We start from the raw sequence: 17,505 nt of genomic DNA, 5'->3' as shown, positions 1-17,505 counted from the left end.
TCTAAGAGATTTAAAGGTAATTGGAGAGATAGTCCATGCCCCCAAACAAATTAAATAAAACAAGAGTTGTTTTCGGACTATGCAGACAGGAGGACTGTATGAACACAAGTAACAGCTGTGAGTCAGAGAAGAGGCCTCTTCTGCCAAAGTTCCCAAAGCAGGGAGAGGTTAAGTCAGACTTAGAAGGTTTCATTGGTGTACAAGCCAATAAGATGCCACCTTCTAGGGAATTCAATTTAAGGGATACACCTTTAGAAAGTAGGTATCTAACAAGACCAAAGAATATCTTAGAAAAAGTATCACACTTGTGGACAAGTAATCCTATACAAGAGAATTTTAGCAACAAAATAGAAGCACCTAGATATGAAATAGGATATATATGTATATATATGGAGTACTAAAGGGGAGTTCAAAGAAGGAACAGGAATAGATCCTAAATAGGAAATACTGAATGAATATCAATATTTCAGAATAAAACATACAATATTATATCTTTTTAATTAATTAATTAATTTTAAAAGGAGACATTAGCAAAGCCATAGGATAGGAGGGCTACAACTCCACACAATTCCCACCACCAGATCTCTATATCCCATCCCATCCCCTGATAGCTTTCCCATTCTCTATCCCTCTGGGAGTATGGACCCAAGGTCATTGTGGGTTGCAGAAGGTGGAAGGTCTGGCTTCTGTAATTGCTTCCCCACTGAAAATGGGCATTGACTGGTCGATACATACTCCCAGTCTTCCTCTCTCTTTCCCTAGTAAGGTGGGTCTCTGGGGAAGCAGAGCTCCAGGACACATTGGTGGGGTCATCTGTCCAGGGCAGTCTGGTCAGCATCATGCTGGCATCTGGAACCTGGTGGCTGAAAAAAGAGTTAACATACAAAGCCAAACAAATTGTTGAACCATTATGGACCTAAAGGCTGGAATAGTGCAGATGAAGTGTTGGGGGGTACTCACTGCAGACTCTTGTGTACTTCTGCTTTCAGGTACATATTTTGCCCTGCGTTAAAGATACGTGTGAACATATGCTCTATCTCAGGGGACCTGGTCTGTATCTAGGTTTTGGGACTTTGTTAGTAAGTGAACCATCTGGAATGGAATTAGAGAATACTATGAAAGGAAAGTTCTCACCCGAGTAATGAAGCTAAAGGGTTGTCATTCCACACCTGAAGTCTGTGGACATAGTCTGAAGTGAAGCATGCTGAAGTGGCACTCGTTGGGTTGATTAGGTTGTGCTCGGCAGATACAATATTATTTGGTATGAATTGAGAGAAGCATGCAGGAAAGTGTGCCCCACAATAAGGTTCCAGGACTAGGGGAAATATAGGCTCTAAAGTGGAAATGTGAGGTTCCTGCTGTCTTAGCATTCAAGAAGACAATGCATAGTTATTGTTATCATCACATTACTTGGTAATTGTGTTAACTGTGAAAAGTCCCTTTGTTAGGGATTGCTGTTTAATATCCAGCATCTTGTATATAGCTGTGCCACCAGCTGCTTCTGTTCTCCCTGGTCTAGGCTTTTGAGAGAGTCAACATATCAAAGACACAGCTTATGTATTAAAAGACTCAATCTGTGTTTTAAAAAGTTCAAGACATACAATCAATTTTTCCCCTCTCATATTAATTAGTGATTTATATGACTGCACTTTAATAGGAGTGTACATAAACACCATTCCAACCACCAAAAGACTGTCTCCCATTCCATCCACCCATCCCCGCTCCCCACCAACTGAATGTCTACCCTCCCCCTCACGACAGGGTTTTTACTTTGGTGCCCTACTCTCAATTTAGTCAGATCCTGCTTTTAGTTTCCCTTTCTTTTCTACTTTTCAACTTCTGTTGATGAGTGGGATCATCCCATACTCATCTTTGTCTTTCTGACTTAGCTCACTTAACATAATTCCTTCTAGCTCTGTCCAAGATGGGTCAGAGAAGGTGAGTTAATTTTTCTTGATAGCTATATAGTATTCCATTGTGTATATATATATATACCACAGCTTTCTCAGCCACTTATCTGTTGTTGGGCACCTGGGTTCCATCCAGGTTTTAGCTATTATGAATTCTGCTGCTATGAACATAGGAGTACACAGATTGTTTTGATTGGGCATTATGGAATCCTTGGGGTATATCACCAGGAGAGGAATTGCTGGGTCATATGGAAGTTCTATGTCCAGACTGTTCTCCAGAGAGGCTGGACCAATTTACATTCCCACCAGCAGTGCAGAAGGGTTCCTTTCACCCCACAGCCTCTCCAGCATTTGTTGCTGCTGTCCTTTTTGATGTATACCATTCTCACAGGAGTGAAGTGGTATCTCAAAGTTGTATTTATTTGCATTTCTCTGACAATGAGAGACCTGGAGCAATTTTTCATGTGCCTTTTAGATCTCCTCTGAAATTAATGTTTTGTTCATATCCTCCGTCCATTTTTGGATGGAGTCATTTGCTTTTTTGGTGCTAAGTTTGCTGAGCTCTTTTATTTTGGCAATTATTTTGCCAAAATAATTTTATTTTGCTCTAATTTTATTTAGCTCTTTTATTTTGGCAATTTAGTTTGCTGAACTCTAACATTTTGGCAATTAGTCTCTTGTCTGATGTATGGCATGTGAAGATCTTCTCCCATTCTGTGAGAGGTCTCCTTGTTTGTGTGATAGTTTCTTTGGCTGTGCAGAAGCTTTTCAATTTGATGTAGTCCCATTGGTTTGTTTCTGCTTTAGTCTTCCTTGCAGTTGGGTTTGTTTCATCAAAGATGTCCTTGAGGTTTAGGTGGTAAAGTGTTGCACCAATGTTTTCCTCTAAGTATTTGATAGTTTCTGGTCTAACATCAGGTCCTGATTCATTTGGAGTTGATTTTTGTTTCTGGAGAGATAAGGTGGTTCAATTTCATTCTTCTGCATGTGTCAACCCAGTTTTCCCAGCACCATTTATTGGCAATTCTAGGTGTTTTCTGGTTCTAGATAAATGATTGTAGTTTTTATTCTATTCTCTTAGAGAAGCTTTGTGGAACTTTGATGGGTATCACATTAAATTTGTATATGGCTCTGGGGAGAATATTCATTTTGACAATATTTATTCTTCTGATCCATGAGCATGGGATGTCTTCCCATTTCTTGGTATCAGTTTCTATTTCCTTGAATAGTGAGTCATAGTTTTCAGTATACAAGTCTTTCACTTCTTTGATCAGCTTTACTCGTAGGTATTTTATTGATTTTGCTGCAACAATGAATGGGAGTGATTTCTGGATGTCTTCTTCAGATTTAGTGTTTGCATAAAGAAATGCCACTGATTTTTGTACATTGATTTTGTAGCCTGACACCTTGCTATATTGCCTAATAACTTCCAGTAGTTTTCTTCTGGATTCTTTAGGTTTTTCTATGTATACTATCATGTCATCTGCAAATAGTGAGAGCTTGACTTCTTCCCTTCCGATCTGTTTGATTTCTTTCTCTTGCCTGATTGCTATGACAAGAACTTCCAATACTATGTTGAAGAGTAATGGTGATAGTGGACAGCCCTGTCTAGTACCTGATCTGAGGGGGAATGCTTTCAGCTTCTGTCCATTGAGTATGATGTTGGCTGAGGTCTGCTATATATGGATTCCACTGTCTTGAGGAATTTCCTGTCTATTCCCATTTTTTGTAGAGTCTTGAGCATGAATGGGTGTTGGATTTTGTCAAAGGCTTTCTCTGCATTTATTGAGATAATCATGTGGTTTTTGGCTTTGATTTTATTGATATGTTGAATGACATTGATTGACTTACGTATGTTGAACCAGCCTTGCATTCCTGGAATAAATCCCACTTGTTCGTGATGAACAATCTTTTTGATATACTGCTGTATCTGGTTGGCCAATATCTTGTTTAATATTTTGGCATCTATGTTCGTCAGAGATATTGGTCTGTAGCTTTCCTTTTTTTGCTGTGTGCCTATCTGCTTTTGGTATCAGGATGATGTTGGCTTCAGAGAAAGTGGAAGGGAGTGTTCTTGTTTCTTTGATCTTACGGAAAAGCTTTAGATGTATGGGTATTAACTGTTTCCTGAAGGTTTTGTAGAATTCATTTGTGAAGCTATCTGGTCCAGGACTTTTGTTGTTGGGAGAGTCTTAATAACTGTGTCGATTTCCTTGTCTATGATTGGTGTATTTAGGTTTTGTAGTTCTTCTTGCTTCAATTTTGGAAGGGCATATGTTTCTAGGAATTCTTTCATTTCTTCCAGATTTTCTAGCTTGGTGGCATATAGTTCTTCATAAAAGTTTTGCATGATTTTCTGGATTTCTGTGGTATCAGTTGTGATATCTCCTCTATCGTTTACAATTCTATTAATTAGAGTCTTCTCCCTTTTTTTTTTTTTAGTGAGTCTGGCTAGCGGTTTGTCAATCTTGTTTAATTTTTCAAAGGACCAACCTTTGGCTTCATTGATCTTTTGTATGGTTCTTAAAACAATATATACCTTTTATATAAGGTTAAAAAAACACATATAAGAATAGTATTCTTTTATGTTGAAAATATTCTTAATGGTTAGAGAGTATGCCCACACAATTCATGACAGGAATTTTTTGGGGGAAAGGAGAAAGACTGGGGAGTGGGAATCTTAAATTTGAGATGTTTTATTTCTGAAACATATGTGACAACATGTTAAACAATTATGAATTATATATTTATTACCTTGTCATTTTTGTAGCATTTTAATATATACTTTATTTTTTAGTGTTTTTTTATTTTTTTTAATTTATCTATTTCCTTTTGTTGCCCTTGTTGTTTTACTGTTGTAGTTATTATTGTTGTTACTGATGTCATTGTTGTTGGATAGGGCAGAGAGAAATGGAGAGAGGAGAGAAAGATAGACACCTGCAGACCTACTTCACCACCTGTGAAGCCACTCCCCTGCAGGTGGGGAGCCAGGGCCTCGAACCGGGATCTTTCTGCTGGTCCTTGTGCTTTGTGCCACATGTGCTTAACCCGCTGCACTACTGCACGACTCCCTAATATATACTTTATAAACCTACCAGAATTAAGTAGAAGAAAGTGGGGGGCTGGTGGTAGTGCAGCAGGTTAAGCGTGCATTGGATCCCGGTTTGAGCCCCTGGTTCCCCACTGCCTTGGGGTCACTTGACAAGTGGTGAAGCAGGTCGGCAGGTGTCTGTCTTTTTCTCCACTTCTCTGTCTTCCCTTCCTCTCTCAATTTGTCTCTGTCCTATCCTGTATCAGCAATAACAATGACAGCAACAAAAATGGGAAAAATAGCCTCCAGGAGCAGTGAATTTTTAGGGCAGGCATTAACCTCCCAGCAATAACCCTGGAGGCAAAAAAAAAAAAAAAAAAAAAAAAGGAGAAAGCAATAATATGAAAGTCAGGAACTTAGTATTTGTGATTCTCCTGCAGGGAACATGTTTATCACAGTCCAGTCTTCTTGGGCCCCTTTCACCTTATAACTCCCTTTGAAGAAGGTTAAAATCAGTCTAAATCTTGGGAAATAGCACAGCCAACCCTGGAGTTTGAGCATGGAGAGTGGGGCTGCACTAAAATGACATACAGTTTCTTTGCTTTCACATCCTCTACTCACTCCTACCTCCTCATCCCTTTAACAAAGCCTGCCATTATTCAAGCTCAGTCAACAATTTAAGGCCAAGTTATTTGTTCCTCCTCCAGTCCCAAAGCTCATCTGAGATCACCAAGAGCATGATGTATTTATCTTTTCAAACTGGGTCAACAGATTTCAGAGTAAAGGAACCCTAAGAAGTTATATCCGAAATGATAAGAGCGGCAATACATTTTTATTAAATATTTTATTTTTATTTAGTGAGATAAGGGGAGAGAGAAAGAGAGAGAGAGAGAGAGAGAACCAGGCAACATTCTGGTACATGCACTGCCCTCCAGACCTCTCGTCTGACACTTTATTCATTGTGCTATATCATACACTGTGAGGAGCAACCTTTTTATGGGAAGGAAGCCAATACTTTTCATTAAATTCTAAAGAGATCTCAAAGAAAGGCCAAAATAGTTGGTAACCAACCTCATAATGTAGTTGGGAAAGGCAACTTGGTGAGGAGAATAACATTTTGCAACCCAGTCTGTCTGCTCCCCTAGTTCAGAGAGGTCACAGGACAAACAGCAGGACTGAGACCTTTGTAGTAAGGCCAATTTCTATTTTGAGAGTACAGCCTTGGGTCATTTCTCAAACCATCTATTGTATTATTGACTGTTTCAGAAGTGTTATGGAAAATGAAAAATAATACTAACACTGTTAAGTGTTAAAATCAGAATTAGTGATTTTCCAACACTTTCTGAGCTCTTCTTTTCATTTTCATAATGAGGCTCATAGCAGAGCAGATGTGGTTACCTACATTTTATCAGTAGAGAAGCAGGTACACTGAAAACATCAATTTAAAAGGATGTATGTACTTCTATCTTTATAACTGCACTATTTACAATAACCAAATTATGGAAATAACCAAAATGCCCAATAATAGATGACTAGATAAGATTTTATTTGATATATATTCAATGAAATTCTTCTTCTTCTTCTAGCGTTTGCCCTTCTTCCGTAGCCAGTTAAATGGCTTTGAAAGTGACTGGGATCCATGTGGATTCAGTCGGCTAGGAAGGATCGTCAGTTTCCCCAATGAATGGGTACTCACGGGATGCACCACGAGAAGGTCGATCCAATGCATCCCATTCAATGAAATAATATTCTGAAATATTACTCAACAATAAAAAAGACAAAGGATAACTATCAGATGGTTTCACTCATATATGTGATACAGATGGCTAAAGTAAATGAATTTTCAAAAGAAAAAAAATATAACCCGACTCAGTCTTTGTGAGAACTATGGTGATTATTGGGTAAAATGGGGAAGGGGCTCAAAACTTTTATAGAAAGTTCAGTGACTTACACACTCTTTGTGTGGGTGTGAAATTATATTTCTGAATCTTATAATTCTGTAAGATGCTGTTAATTCATAAAGAATGGAAGGGAGGAAGGGGGAAAAGGAGAAAGGGTTATAGAGAGCTTAAGTTAGTTGCTCAAAGACATTCTAAACTCAGCATTATTGAAAATTTGGAACAGAGGGTTTTGTGTCATTGACAGCTTCTAACATCTACCTAACTAGATATTAGACGTATCCATAGTCAAGACAGAAAAAATGTCTCCTAGAGTTGCTGCAGTGGATAAAGTGTTAGTAAACATGAGGTCCTGGGTTTGATTCTTGGCATTTACCAGGACTCAGGTCCTTTTCCATGCTCTATAATAAATGTAAAAATAAATATTTTTCCCTTCATTGACCTTGTTAGTTTTTTTTATCGTTTTTGTTAGAGATATCATTGTTTTTGGATAGGACAGAGAGAAATGGAGAGAGGAGGGGAAAACAGGGAGAAAGAAAGATAAGACACCTGCAGACCTGCTTCACTACCTGTGGGGAATCAGGGGCTCAAACCAGTATCCTTACACCGGTCCTTGCACCAGTCCTTGCGCTACTGCCCAACCCCCACAAATAAATATTTTTAAGTGTCTTTTTCATATTTGTCTCAGCTACCACATTTGGTAACCATTAGTGTAAACCATGCCCATTCCTACCCCAGGGCTTTTATACTTTTTTTTTTTTTTTTGCGTCTAGGGTTATTGCTAGGGCTCGGTGCCTGCACCACAAATCCACTGCTCCTGGAGGCCACCTTTTCCCTTTTGTTTTCTATCATTGTTATTGTTAATATTATTATTGTTGTTGTTGTTGTTGGACAGGACAGAGAGAAATTGAGAGAGATGGGGAAGACAGAGACGGGGAGAGAAAGACAGACACCTGCAGACCTGCTTCACCACCTGTGAGGCTATTCCCCTGAAGGTGGGGAGCTGGGGGCTTGAACTGGCGTCCTTATGCAGGTCCTTGCACTTCGCATCATGTGCGCTTAACCCACTGTGCTACTGCCCGGCCCCCTGGCTTTTGTACTTTTTTAAAAAACTTGTTTGTTTGTTTAACTTTATTTATATAATTTGATAAGACAGAAAAATTTAGAGAGAAGGGGTAGAGAGGGGGAGAGAGAGAGTCAGAGACACCTGCAGCAGTGCTTCATAGGTTGTGAAGCTTTTTTCCTGTAGGTGGGGACTGGGGCTTGAACCTGGGTCATTGCATAAGGTAACATGACTGCAACTAAAATACTAGATACACTCATAGAGACATACAATACAGATAATACACACACACACACACACACACACACCTACCTCTTGAGAGACATGCATACACAAGCCCTTCCCTGTCTCTTTAGTTTTTTTCCCTAGTGTTCTCCTTTCTTTCCCCCTGTACTTTGCATGTTAGATACTGAATAAATATTCATTGAATAAATAATCAAAAGAACTTCATCTGACTGCAGTCACTGTGTTCAGCCAATAGGCAGCATTGTTTAGAAGCTACCTAGTATGCACTGCTGGGTAGGCTCTGGGAGTGGGCAGCACCTGGTGTGCCCCACATGCCAGAGCAGACTGCAAGTGAGGAAGTGCCTATCCACACTCTCCCTGACACTCTATGGCCTTCCTGTGTGCACACTAGGAACAACCTCAGGAAGAACACAAAAATATCTTATAGTGTAGCTGGTATCCTTGAAAGCACAGACCATCTAACTCTCCCCAGGACCATTCCATAGGAAGAGGGGTGGGAGATGAAGAGGGTCTGGGTTGGAGAGAGTGGAGACAGAGAAGGAGGCAGAGCCTGGAGAATCCAAAGCTCATGGTAACATCTCCAGATCATATTTAATGTTTTTATTTTTCACCACTTCTTCCTCTCCTTCTCCCTCTTCTTCTTAAATTAGAAAGGACAGCTAGAAATTGAGAGTGAAAGGGGAGACAGAGGGAAAGAGAAAAAGAGACACCTGCAGACCTGCTTCACCACTCATGAAATGTCCCCCCTGCAGGTAGGGAGTAGGGGCTCAACCTTGTACATGGTAATATGGGCACTTAAGCAGGTGCAACACAGCCCAGACCTCACATTTAAGGTTTTAAGGCAAACTCAATTTTCCACCCCCACCTCATCTTACACTTACTCCTTTTGTTGTCTTTTTCATTTCAAATGGCAACTCTCTTCTTCCAGTTTGTTGGATTAAAAAAAAAATTCAAGTGATCTTGCTACCTATCTTTCTCTCACTCCCTACATCTAATCCTTAAATCAGATCCCATGAACTTCACCTTAAAATTGCATTTAAATGCAATTTTAAATGCATTAATTTTAAATGCATTAATCACTACCTAGCATCCTAATAGCCATGCTAGCCAGTTATATGCTATAATTTTAACTTGTTCACCCAGCAACCAGAAGGATCTGCCATAGCCTACATATGACAACTTTTTGGATGCTGAAAGCCAGGAACTCCTTATCTCAATCAATGTAAGAGCCAAAGTACTTTTGAATGACTAATGTCTATGCTGCCTGGTGTCTGTGTCTCTCTTACTTCCATTTCTTACTTTCCTGATGTCCTGGTGCTCTCATGTAAGCATACTCTGCTATAGGGGCTCAGAACTTTTGCACTCCTTGGGGCTTCTTATCCACTCTGATTTTCACATGACTTTCTCCCATGTTTTCCTGAAATCCCTTTAAAAATGATACCCAAGCAGAGAGCTCACTCTTACATTTGTTATATAGAACAACCCCCCTGCCAGCATTCTATCCAATTCTACCCATTCTGCCTTACTTTCTCTTACATAGATTCCATTGATTGATTGATAATCCATCCACACTACACTAAACACAAGCTCAGTGAATTCAGACACTGGTACTGTTTAGTCACTACTCTTTCTCAGTGCTTAGGACAGGGATGCTCAGTGAATATTGAATGAGCAAACAAAGGAAGAATGAATTGACAGTTCAATAGTAGAGATGGGAACAGGCTTACCACAGACATTTTCCACTGCCCAGATCCAACAGTCAGAATGACTCCTCTTCGGGTTACCACTGAGGGTAATGTGGTGACTGGCCCTATCCAGGCTGACTTCTGCCTTGTGTCTCCTTCCAGGTCTATGATATTCCCAAGCTTTGTAAGACATTTGCTATGACTGTACCCTCCTCTCAAAGCCAGGATTGCCCCTTGCTGCTACAACCACACCAAGTACCAACTCTTTTCCACCTTTTTTTGGCCTTGAGTCACCATGGGCAGTGTCAGCAGCCTCATCTCTGGCCACAGTTTCCATAGCAAGCACTGCCGGGCTTCACAGTACAAGCTACGCAAGTCCTCCCATCTCAAGAAGCTTAATAGGTATTCAGATGGGCTGCTGAGATTTGGCTTCTCCCAAGACTCAGGACATGGCAAGTCCAGCTCCAAAACAGGCAAAAGTGAAGACTTCTTCTATATCAAGGTTACCCAAAAGGCCCGGGGTTCCCACCACCCAGAATATTCTGCATTGTCCAGTGGAGACATGGGGGGCCAGATTGGACTGGACTTTGGGCCATCCACTCCACCCAAGCTTATGCCCTTCTCCAATCAGCTGGAAATGGTAAGTGGGGGGGGGGGGGCGGCTGTGGCAAGAGTGAATGGGTTGGAGGAGAGTCAAGAGAAAGCAGGGTGGGAGTGGTAGGTGTGGAGGAGGGGATGACTTGGAAATGTAAACATTTAAATCTTCAACAGACAAGACTGTAGGTTAGGACAGAAGTGCTGGTAGTCACCACAGAAATCTAAATTTGGACAAAAGAATTAAAACATTGGTTAATTTGTGTAATCAGTATTTGAATGAGTTTTTATGCAAAGAGTTAAAGAGTAAAAGCCTTTCTGAGCTCTATAGGGATGTAGTTCTGGATTGTCAAGAGGATCAACAGCAGTATTTGCAAGCACATGGAAAGGGAAGAGAAGTCTGTTATCATTTCGAAGGGCAGATGGAGAGTCCCCAGCAAAGAGCTAACTAACAACCTCTCTCACTAGCAGATTCATGAAGGTGGGCCTTCCCCAGGCAACCTTGATTAGATGAGGACTGTGAATTTGTTAGTGAATCAGTTCATTCAGGATGCTGGCAAAAGAGTTCTGTCTTCAGAAGTCTAGCACTCATGCCATATCAGGCAATTTCCCTATTTAGTTTCCTGTCCCCTGGGAAAATAAATTCACAGCTTTGATATTTTGATATACTAGACAATGAATAACAGTGTCTGCACAGAGCTTTAAGCTTTTCATACTAAAAGTATCAATGAAAATGACAATTTCAAGAAATTTTGTTTTGGGTTTTTTTTTTTTTTTTGCCATTATTAATGTGTGTTTTGTTTTATGGAGGTAGGGCCTTACACACAATCATGATTTCACTGCCTTTTCATTCAGCTAGACCAGGGCTGGGGAACATCTAACCCATGAAATCATTTAGTCTGGTTCTGTCAAAGCAACTAGAGATTTTTTTTCATGGTAGCATTAAGTGCTCATTTTTAAGCTGACAATTTTGTGTCATCTGCAAATGATGTTATAAATATTTAAATGAGCTTTGGCAGGAAAAAAAATTCTCACTCCCTAATACAAAGAGATTGAGAGAGGAAGAGACATCAGGGATAGTCTTTCTTCTACCCTATGCCACAAGACCACATGGCTCCAGGACTTAAACCTGAGCCATGCACATAGCAAAGCATGAGTCCTACCATGTGAGCTATTTCTCCAGCTCAGTATTTGTTATTTCAACTGATATTCCCAGACCTTCAAGAAAGACATGGTCACTATTCCTACTTCAACCTACTAGAATGGGAAGTGAAGATGAAGAAGGAGTGACTCTTTCAATGATGCCACACTTACCCACGTTGGTGTACTTATTCCATACCACTCAGAGACCCAGAGCTGAATCCAGATATGGAGCTCTCAATCATGAATCTTAAAGTGATTCATCAGCTCAAGAGAACTGGGATGGGCTTGCTAGTTCACGGAACTAAGAAATCATTATGGCTATCACCCAACAACATGGGAATTTCTTGTTCTTAGAGAGAATCACCATATCATTGGTTCATATCAACAGGCAAGGTTACCTTTGGCCATAACCAGAACAAGGACCATGTGGCCATCACACATGGAGATAAAGTGGGGGTGGGGAAGCTTGCTGAGAGATGACCCTGGATTAATATATATAATATATTAATATATATAATATATATATATATTCCTCTTTCTCTCCAGGGCTCTGAGAAAGGTGTCATGAGACCCACAGCATTTAAACCTGTGCTACCACGATCAGGAACCATCCTCCATTCATCCCCAGAGAGCACAAGTCATCAGCTACACCCTGTCCCTTCAGAGAAACTCAAGGAGCAAGATCTGAAGCCTGGCTTGTGCTCTGGGGCACTATCTGACTCTGGCCGCAATTCAATGTCCAGCCTGCCTACACACAGCACCAGCAGCAGCTACCAGCTGGATCCACTGGTCACTCCCATGGGACCCACCAGCCGTTTTGGGGGTTCAGCCCACAACATCACCCAGAGCATCATCCTCCATGACAGTAACATGATGAGTCTGAAGGCTTTGTCTTTTTCTGATGGGGGCAGCAAGCTGGCCCACCCAGCCAAGGCAGATAAGGGCTCCTCATGTGTTCGCTCCCCTATCTCCACTGATGAATGCACCATCCAAGAGCTGGAGAAGAAGCTGCTAGAGAGGAAAGGAGAGCTTCAAAAGCTGCAATGCAGCTTTGAAGAGAAGGAGCTGATCACCAGCCAGGTCTATGAGGAACGGCAATGGCGCTGCAAGGAAGAGCTGGAGAGCATTGATCAGAAGTGCAGCAGCAGAGCCAAGCAGGCCTCACAGAAAATCCAGCGCACCCAGCAGGTACTGCACCTCCAGGTGCTCCAGCTCCAGCAGGAGAAGCGGCAGCTTCAGCAGGAGCTTGAGAGCCTCATGAAGGAGCAGGACCTCCTGGAAACCAAGCTCAGGTCCTATGAGAAGGAGAAGACCAGCTTTGCCCCCGCACTGGAGGAGACCCAGTGGGAGGTGAGGTCGCTGTACATGGGTTGTGGTAGTCAGGTGTTTGGTACTAGTGGCCCTCATCTCCAGAGTAAGGCCTCCTAGAAAATTTGGGGGTAAATAGGTACACTTAGGCTGAGCTTTTTACTCTCTTATTCTTTCTCAAAATTGAGTTTGCTAACTGAGATATTGCTGAAAAAGCTAAAATTGAGAGGTACGATCTCCCATGTTATATGAGAGCCTACTCATTTCATTTATTTGGAGAAGGGAAGCTCTAAAGTCTTGCTGAGTTCATTTGATTCCATTTCTCCATCTGCAATTTTTTTTTGGCTTATGGCAGTGTAGGGAGTTGAACCTGGGACCTTGGAACATAACCATAATGCTATCTATCCCCACTTTTTTTTTCCTTTTCCTTTTTCTTCCTTCCTTCCTTTCTTTTTTTTTTTTTTTTTTTTGTTGTTGTTCTTGTTGCCAGCATTATCACTGGGGCTCAGAGATAGCACAAAGAATCTATAGAGAGAAGTTGAGAGAGGAGGGAAAGAATAGACCTGAAGACCTGCTTCATGATGCTCATGGAACTTCCCCTCTGAAAGTGGGAGCCAGGTGCTTGAACCTGGATCTTTGCACATGGTAATCTGTGCACTCACCCAGGTGCACCACCATCTGGCCTCCAAGTGACCCCATTTGTGACAGGTCTGAGTAATGGAATTGACTACTCTTATCAAAAGTGTAAGAGTAGCTTCTGTCTGGTCAGTTGAGATGAAAGCATAGGTGAGGAAGAATAAAGGTTTTCATATTCACATAAACAGAGACAATGAGGCAGACACTCACACCAATATGCATCCAGATACAGAGACTTATTCAGACATACTGGCAGTGAAGCATCTGGATCTGGTGTTTTGGAGAACCAACCCAACTCCCATATCCTCCCTGTATAGGGCAGGAGGGGGCATGTACAGGACAGTTGTTATTCACTCCAATCAAAGACTCTTACTCTAGAAAAGGTTTGACGATTCTTTTGACTGATCAAATGTAAGATAGGGGTGATACAATCTCAAAGACACTGTTCTTGTTTCCTATACTTACCCAGGATATTAGGATGATCAGTATTATCAGGAAATAGTGGAAAAGGATACTTTCAGCAGAAGAGAGACATGGAGGGTGGGTACATTAGAGGGGGAAATGCTCTCTTTTCATATGGCTTCAAAAAAAGATGGGCCATTAGTCAAGGAACCTTTCCTCCTTCCTATGGATATTAGCACAGAGACTGTACCCCTGCCATTGTCTCAGCCAGTGCTCAGTAACACCACAGGCATCTCAGAAATACAAGGTAGTATTGGCATCAGGCAGGCATTCATTATGTTCAATCTGAAGCTGAATTAGACATAGCTGTGACCTTGTTCCCAAGCTGTATAGTCAAGCTTTATAGCAAAAGAAAAAAGAAAGTAAGGTGTCAATTTTTCATAGTAATACATAAATTCATTATAAATATATTTACAATAATTATAATGTATAGAGTGCCAGACCCTAGTTTCTCTCATTTAATCCTTACAAACCTGTGAAATCAGTACAACTAATCCTCAGTTTATTGTTAAGGAAACTGAAGAAAATAAGTTATAATAGAAAGTAAGTAGCATGTAGTCTGGGAGGTAGTGCAGTGGATAAAGCTTTGGATTCTCAAGCATGAGGTCCTGAGTTCAATCCCCGGCAGCACATGTACCAGAGTGATGTCTGGTTCTTTCTCTCTCCTTCTATCTTCATGAATAAATAAATATAATATTTTTTTAAAAAGTAAATAAGTAGCTAAGTGACTTGTGCAATGTCACCTCATAATTAAAAACCAAAGTAAAAATATGATCCTGTTTGAACCGAGAGTTCACATCATTGTGTCATTTGCTACTACACCTAGCACATCCAGAATCACCTGAGCCAGGATTCTACTTGTCATATATATATATATATATATATATATATATATATATATATATATATATATAACTATAATTTGGGGGCCTTGTGCATGTACCACTGCACCTGAGCCAACTTGTTCTTTCTCTACTTGGGAGGGAAGGTGGTGAGGTCAGAGGTAAAAGAGAAGATAAAGAATAGCACCAAATCGCCATGCTTGGGAACTTCTGTGTGGCCCCACATCACAACTAACTTAATTCTTTTAGGTTAAAGAGCTCTTTCCCCTGGGATGAAAGCCTTACCTCTGGACTCTCTTTTCCCCCACCTGGCAGGTGTGCCAAAAGTCAGGTGAGATCTCTCTCTTGAAGCAGCAACTAAAGGAGTCTCAGATGGAAGTCAACACCAAGGCCAGTGAGATCCTCAGCCTGAAGGCACAGCTAAAGGACACACGGAGCAAGCTGGAGGCCCTAGAGCTGAAGACCCAGGACTTAGAGAGTGCTCTGCGAACTAAGGAGCTAGAACTGGAGGTCTGTGAGAATGAACTACAGCGCAAAAAGAATGAGTCAGAGCTCCTGCGGGAGAAGGTGAACCTGCTTGAACAGGATCTGCTGGAGCTTCGGGCCCAGGCAGCCCTGATGCAGCATGATGGTGCCAGCTTAGGGCCTACATTCCCTGAGGACATCCCTGCCCTGCGACGGGAGCTAGAGCGACTCCGTGCTGAGCTGAAGGAGGAGCGACAAGATCATGACCAGATATCCTCAGGCTTCCAGCATGAGCGGCTGGTGTGGAAGGAAGAGAAAGAGAAAGTGATCCAGTATCAGAAGCAGCTACAGCAGAGTTACCTGGCCATGTACCAACGTAACCAGTGTCTGGAGAAGACCCTCAAGCAGCTGGCTCATGGAGAAGGTGCTGGGGAGCCTTTTGAGATTGACCTTCAAGGGGCTGATATCCCTTATGAAGACATCATAGCCACAGAGATTTGAGGAGCATTTAGGGAGTGGTCAAGCCAAGGACTTGTTACTGGGAGATGAGGGTAGTGAGGTCTCCTCATATTCCTTACTCAATTACTCTGGATTCTCTGTGAGGAGCCTACCCTTGGGCACAAACTTGAGCTTTGAGGAGAGGAGGAAGGAAGGAAGGAAGGAAGGGAGGGAGAGAAGAAGGAAGGAACTATACAGCATCTCCACCACTTTTGATATTCCAGTACTTAGTGTCTCTGTAGCCCACCAGACCTGTCTCTGACTTCTCTGTTCCAAAAAGCAGGCCCATACTCTTTATTGTTTGTTTAGGGGCTCTCTAAATTATGGATTTTATTCAGAAGGTATAAAGATACCCTTTCCCAGGGATGGTACTGAAAAGGCAAAGGCCACCCTAAAGACAGATACTCCCTCTCACCTCTCTTCCCACAACCTCTTTTCTTAGTTGAACACAGTGGATGCCCTGGGAATAGGAAGAAACCATTTGTGATGAGAACCTTGGAATCTGGCCCAGTTACCATTTGAGTTGTTGTCTTCCTCTGACTGAAAATATGTTGGGCTCAGAGTAAAGTAGGGAGAACTGGCTAAGAAACTTGAGAGCTGTCCTGACCCTGGCAAGCCACAGAGTGGAGGGTAAACTGGGCAGTTTGGGAATCTGCAGACTCATTGAAACAGACAGGACTCAGGAGTAGTAGCTAGGTAGTGATGCCAGACCTGCTGAGTCTTGCTAACTGGAGGTGCTTGGTCTCTGGACAGCTCATGGCCTTTGACCTTAGTGACTCACTTTTTCTAAGCCATAGATACTGAGGCCCTAGGGTGGGTGCTAGGAAGAGAAAACCAAAAATATCATTATAAGGGAGAGTGTGACTTTCCACCTGTTCCGGGAAGAACTTCGTAATTTTTCCTGGTGAAGTTACAGGTTGGGATTTCCCTACCTGGATGAAGTTGATCAGCAGCTACTCTGAACTGTTTTTCTTTCCAAAGAATCATAATTTTTCTGGATACAGAATAATCTATTTCCACTAAGATGCACAGGGGTGAGCTGACAGTTCTTCTCCTTAGCATCTCCAGTGTTAAGTTCAACAAGCCTGTGGGACAGAGCTCCAGGTAGGGAGAGTCAGCAACAAGATATAGTCTCTGACCAGGCGCATGCCCAAAGCTGGTCCTCCTCTACCTGATCTCTCCTCCTAAAGAAACCAGAGAACTGCAACTACCTGGAATTGGGACTTCTCTTAAGGAGATGTGCAGAGATAGAGGAGAAAAATGGTGAAGTGTATTAGTTGCTTTGTTTAGGGAATTTTCCCCTCTTTCTTTTTATTTTATTTCTTCCCCCTTTCTCTTTTTTTTTCCTTCCCCCTTTCTTCCTTTCTTTTTCACTTTATTTCTTGACTGTTCAAAAGCAAGACAGATTTAGAAGGCAGCCAGGATGTTCCATGTTCTATTTTTGCATCTAGCACAGCTGCTGTTCTTAGGATAGCCAGCCCTTACTGGATTAATGAGCTGCCTGCCTGCCTACTAAGAGGGGTACAGTTAGCAGGAAGGATGTAAAAGTTTGGAAAATTAACAACTGGAGAATCAGAGGCTTTGCCTCCTGGTCTCCCACTCCAGTCCTTAGGTTCTAGTGAGGGAGCAGGGCACTACATATTTGTCTTTTCACTTTCCCTTCTTTCTACACCCCCCACCCCACCTTCCTTCCTTTCTTCCTATCTGGACTGAGGGAAAGGTGG

General features: G+C 41.7%; 1 protein-coding gene across 1 annotated transcript in view; it reads left to right on the top strand.

Moving 5' to 3' along the window:
• The window catches only part of LZTS1 (leucine zipper tumor suppressor 1), a 54,553-nt gene extending 38,615 nt beyond the window's left edge, over positions 1–15,938 (top strand). Inside the window, exons 2-4 of the mRNA XM_007536222.3 lie at positions 9,996–10,473; positions 12,117–12,920; positions 15,134–15,938. Coding sequence (XP_007536284.1) covers positions 10,129–10,473; positions 12,117–12,920; positions 15,134–15,784 — 1,800 coding nt within the window. The 5' untranslated portion in view covers positions 9,996–10,128 and the 3' untranslated portion in view covers positions 15,785–15,938. The remainder of the gene's footprint in view (positions 1–9,995; positions 10,474–12,116; positions 12,921–15,133) is intronic.
• Positions 15,939–17,505: the final 1,567 nt, after the last annotated feature.

The sequence above is a fragment of the Erinaceus europaeus genome, chromosome 19, assembly GCF_950295315.1.
Source record: "Erinaceus europaeus chromosome 19, mEriEur2.1, whole genome shotgun sequence".
NCBI classification, from domain to species: Eukaryota; Metazoa; Chordata; class Mammalia; order Eulipotyphla; family Erinaceidae; genus Erinaceus; species Erinaceus europaeus.
Note: the sequence above shows the minus strand (reverse complement) of the source record. Positions and strands in the feature narration are given on the sequence as shown.